Below are 5,169 nucleotides of genomic sequence, written 5' to 3'. Positions count from 1 at the left end.
GTCAGACATGTAACGGGCCAATGCACGCGGGGAGGGAACTCATGGGCCATGGCTTTATCTGTCAACTTTTTTCGCCTGAATTTAACAGATATTTATAGGTTTACTATCACAAAAATTGAAATAAATAAAAAACTTCACAAATTTTGGAAACCAATAACTTTTACCTAATTTTTTTTCTCTTTTTCATTTAAACACAGATACGAACATTACACAAACCATTACATAGTTTAAAACAAGATTAGAACATTGAAAAATGAGGAAACCTAACTAGTGTCGTCCTCGGGTGTTTCCTGTGTTCGCTGCCAAGAAAGAACACTCCCAGGCACCCAGACTGGAAACGTACACTAGTGGTTCTATTGGCCGGTGGCCATTTTCGCTGCAAAGAAAGAACACTCGAAAATATCTAACTGTCGGTGCTCGAGCTTGACTCGCTGATGTGGTAGTATCTCCGGCAGGATGTGCCGTCGAACACTTTGACGACCATGTCGCCATCCCCGTCGTAGCAGAAGATAAGCTGGCAGCCGGGTTCGAGATCGAGGTAGCGGGCGAACTTGTCCCACCCGGTGTGCAGGTACATCTTGCCCTGGCCGTCGAACAATACCTCGACACGCCATCGACGAAAGTTGCAGCTCGCCTCCCGTAGCTGCAACTCTGCCGGCTCGACGCCATCGACGAACTCGGCGAACTTGTCCGGAAGCCGCTTGATGCCGAGAGGGTCCTGGTCGATGCGTAGGATGAATTCGAAGCACGTCGCCTCCTCCGAAGACAATGACGGCGCTGGCGACGACGAGCGGCTGGGTGATGCTGCTCCAGCACGGCGACCGCGCCCTCGGCCTCGACGGCCTCGACCGCCTCGCCGCCCACCAAAACCAGCCATGGATTCCTTCGCGGGCTTGTGGGTGGGCTGCGCTACGGTGCAGGTTGTGCGGCGGCTAGGGTTTGTGCGGGAGTAGATGAGGCAGCCGAACGAGCGCCGCTATATAATGCCCCAGGCAACCGTGGTCGGCGGCGGCCGCTGTGCACGCGTGGCGTCGCCAATAAATTCATTGGCGAGAGGTGGGCGGCGGCTGATGGGCACGCGTGGCGTCGCCAATAGCTTCATTGGCGAGAGGTGGGCGGCGGCTGATGGGCACGCGTGGCGTCGCCAATAACTTCATTGGCAGAGGTGGGCGGCGGCCGCTCGGGAGCCGAGGAATGGCCATTCTCACGTGGCGGTCGAAGCGACTCCGGGCGGGCCCTACAATACCTAGCTCTACGCCGTTGGGTGGAGGCCGTGCACGGCTGCGATCTGCTGAGCGACGGCGATCCGCGAGAGGCTCACTCCGCAGTATGATTAGTCTAGGGAGGAGACGTGGTTCGGACCGTTGCACGGTTTTGTCCATCGCAGACTTCGCCATGCATGCGCCGCACCAACTCGAGCGCTCAGCAAGGCAGTGCATTTACGATTCAGAGCCATTTATGGTCGACGATTCAGAGCAATAAAGGAAGACTGAATCAGGCGCACCGCATTGACACGGATACACACACGCGCGACGTTTCATTGTAATTGATCGATTTGGCGCCCTATTTATACCCCCTCTTTCCCTCTCCACTCGGCGCGACACACAATCCATATATTCTCCACTTGAAGCTAATCCCCACCCAAGACCTTGCAACGCACCGGTAGGATGCAGTTCAACGCACCGGTCTTCCGTCGGCCTCCTACCGTGCCCGAGCGACGCTACCCGGCGGGCGTCGTCGTGGAGAACACACTCCGCGTGTGGGCCATCTCCAGGTGGAGGGGACCGGTCGAGCTCGCCCGCGCGTTCCTCACCGCCGGCTTTGCCCACCTCCCTTCGGACGCGCCGGTGATGTTTCGCCTCGACGAGGCCCGTGACCACACGCGCGCCTTCCTCTTGTTCCTCACGGTCACCTTCACCAACCGCTACGACGCGTACGAGCTCCTCGGCAAAGTCTTTTGGTGCGGCTGCGAGTTCATAGCATTCACTACGTTCAACATCTACACCAACTTTGAGTGCCACTTTCCCACGCGCAACATGATGCACACCCTTCCCTACAACTTCGACGAAGTGGAGGAGGAGGAGGAGGAGGAGGAGTGAAGTTCACGATGGCGGTGAAGCTGCCGGGGCTACTTGAGGATGGTCATGTTTAGTTTCATTAGTTTTAACATGTGTTTGTTATGTTTCCCGCTTTTTCTATGTCATGTCGTGTGCTACTCGTTTGAATTATGTACGTGCGAAAGGTTGAATTACTTATCTGTACTTTTTATCGTGCAAAAAAGTACTTATCTCATTGTGGAACAAATAACATCAACCCCAAATAAGTTCAACACCCAAAGTAAAAAAGTTCTACAGGTCTATGAGACCTTCCGGACACAAATCCACCCTAGCATTACAACTAGTGGAAATAATATCTGATAATGTTTTTTACGCACGTGCTTTCGCCGCGATGTCAAGGACATCCTTCTTCGCCTTCTCGTGCATGTTTGATTCTGCCATTATAATTTTGGCGGCAGTCATATTCCTGTTCTTGTTTATCGTTTCCTGCAACAATTATTATGTAGTTTAGATTACCGGGAGAGATAAACATGTGTGTAACAAAGATACTATAGATAAGAGGTAACCTGCGAAAATTCGGCCGTTAGTTTATCTCCATCCCAGTGCTCCATACATGCTAACAGGAACAGTCCACATGAGTTCCTGCATATAGATCAGAGGTAAACTATCTGCAATAGGCATCAATAGTAATGGCGTAAGATTAACGGTGGACTCACGTATCACTTTGCATAGGTATTGGGTATCTTTTAATTTCCCATTTCAAACGTCCTGGATACTTCTTTGTTGATATCTCATTGTTCGCAAACTCGACGTCCTTCAAGATTTCTTCTCTCTGTGAAGCATAAAATTTAAGTACAAAGTAATCGAGTACCAAAAGGTGGTCTTACATTCCGTGATCAAAAGTCATACCAGCTTTTCCACAAAATCCTTGCTCTGCTCAAGGCGCCATAACGAGTCTAGCACCTGAAATTCCTTCTTGTCACTGTGCATGACGACGGTGACCCAGTGGCATTTGGAAATGTTAACCGAGAAATAAGCCTACCAAAAATACATAGTTAATAATTAATGCATTAATAGTTAATTTTGAAACCTCTCACTTAATAATGTACAAGCAATCATTACCTTGTTAGTGCCAAAATATTCCAGCTCGCATCTTTCGTAGCAACTTGACATTTCTGCAATATCCGTCGTGTCAAGGTTTTTCTTTTTCCATCGCTGCCTTCTCGGTCGATTTTCGACTATAGAATTTGCCCTCCATGCAGGGCATATTGTCCTATCCTTCAATTTTAATCTCAGCTCAGCCAAGTAACACTCAATGACCTGCATATAATTCAAACAGGTGATCACTCCAGAGCACATATATATTCAAGCCTAGGAGAAATAGAAGGATGACATCGGTTGTTGGACTTACAGTGCCGCACAGCCATCCACGGTCAAGGATAGGTTTAAGAAAATCAGCCCTCGCCACAACCCCGTCTTCATTCTCGTACACAGTCTTACTTCTTTGGTTTTTTTTTTGTAGATTTGCATATTATCCGAATATACTCGGCAGCCGCGTCAATTATCTCCGGTGTCAGCGGATTTGATCCGTCCGTGGCATATTCGTTGTTGAACAAAGCATCAGGACCTATCGACAACAACCATATATAGTTAATTATGTGAACAAGATTCCTTGATATAGTGCAAAATATTTCAGAAAATATACCTTTTCTGAATGCGCGTGGAAACCGTTTAGGACAGTTGTGGGTCATCTCAATGGTTTGGGAACTTTATTTGCGAGGAGCTTTGCGTTTGCGCTTCCCGTAGACATCTTCCTTTTTCTCCTCCTTTTTGCCACATACATCATCTTTTTCTCCTCCTTCTTCCAACTTTCTATCGCTTTAGGTCATTTCGTGTTCAAGCTCTCAAATTCTTCTAATGCATCTGGAAGAGTTAAATCAATAGTTGCCGAGCAGGACGATTCAGGTGTAGCCTTGTCGTCGATGATTATGGGTACTTCAGGGGTGTCTCCGTGCTTAGGCGCTGGTGTCGTGTACCCAGCATTAGCAGTCTTCTTCTTGTCGGTGGGTGTCACGAAGTTCGAATCATCCATCGGCTCACTCTTCTTACTTGCATCTTCCAATTCATCGTCATGTTGATCCTTAACTGAATTCAAAAATGATGCAGTGCCGTCTGACTTGATGTCGTCAAAGTCCATGAAATCTTTAGGCGGAAGGACGCCATGGCTAGGTGTGGAGGCCGCTCCTTCTTTTTTGTCTTCCACCTCCTGATCTTCGTCATCAGACATGTCAGCCTTGCCTGCCCTGTACGCAACTCCTTTCGCGTTAAGCATTTTTAGGACTTTCTGCAGAACAAAATTCAGAAGGTAATTAATGTCATGCTGTGTAGAGATGCATTTCAGCAGATAGAAGCATACAAAAAATAGTCCATGTCACCTGAGCAGATACGTCTGCAACTTTGTCCATATGTTTGCTTAGTGATGTGTCTATGTGATTGGTCAGTTTAATCAGAATCTGCTCAACCATGACCTCCATTCTTGAACCTGGCGTTTTCATGCTAGAACCTGAAGCTTTAGCTCTTTTACTTTGCTTCCTCTTTGATCTTGGAGGAACGTCAGGTGTGTGGATCACCTCCCTTCTGTGGTTAGCAGATATGTCGTCGTCAATCTAGAAGGAATGCACATGAAGTGATGATGTAAGTCCACATGAAATGATGAAGATAATAGTACATGAGTAAGAGAAAACTTACCAAGCCTGTTCCTCGTCCATGTTGGTATTCAATGTTGTCTCTCTTACTCGCCTCTTCTTCTGTCCAGTTCCTCATCAACGGCTTTGATAACGTCAATTGTGAACCAGTTGGGTGCACTTTTTCATAGTAAATATACTGCATATGTTGGCACAACAGTTAAACACCTTTATACATTGTTGGATTTTTTTTAAGAGAATGGACGTGGTGAGGAGAAATATACCTGAAGCAGGGCTAGGTTGCCGCGGGGCCATTGCACCATCTCATGTTCACTTCGCAGCTTTCTTTATATTGTTAATTAAATAAGAACGTGTGAAACCATTGAAGTTCATTTTCTTCAATCGTGACACGTACTTAACAATTGTCC

The 5,169-nt window shown here is 47.6% G+C and overlaps 1 protein-coding gene across 1 annotated transcript; it reads right to left on the bottom strand.

The window, feature by feature from the left end:
* Positions 1-2,426: 2,426 nt before the first annotated feature.
* On the bottom strand, positions 2,427-3,484 carry LOC139834914 (uncharacterized). Its single transcript, XM_071824854.1, has 6 exons — positions 3,479-3,484; positions 3,180-3,377; positions 2,967-3,095; positions 2,774-2,889; positions 2,624-2,699; positions 2,427-2,543 (listed from the first exon to the last, which is right to left on the bottom strand). The coding sequence occupies exons 1-6, from the start codon at positions 3,482-3,484 to the stop codon at positions 2,427-2,429; spliced, it is 642 nt and encodes a 213-aa protein (XP_071680955.1).
* Between the last annotated feature and the right edge of the window lie 1,685 nt (positions 3,485-5,169).

The sequence above is a fragment of the Lolium perenne genome, chromosome 1 (genome assembly GCF_019359855.2).
Source record: "Lolium perenne isolate Kyuss_39 chromosome 1, Kyuss_2.0, whole genome shotgun sequence".
In the NCBI taxonomy this organism is placed as follows: Eukaryota; Viridiplantae; Streptophyta; class Magnoliopsida; order Poales; family Poaceae; genus Lolium; species Lolium perenne.
This window is presented reverse-complemented; position numbering and strand designations above follow the sequence as displayed.

What these genes read in the sequence shown, in the direction of transcription:
- LOC139834914 (XM_071824854.1), bottom strand. An exon ending in AGGATTTTGTGGAAAAGCTG is followed by an intron (nt 2,890 to 2,966) that starts GTATGACTTTTG and finishes TATGCTTCACAG; the next exon opens with AGAGAAGAAATCTTGAAGGA. An exon ending in TAACGGCCGAATTTTCGCAG is followed by an intron (nt 2,544 to 2,623) that starts GTTACCTCTTAT and finishes TAATTGTTGCAG; the next exon opens with GAAACGATAAACAAGAACAG.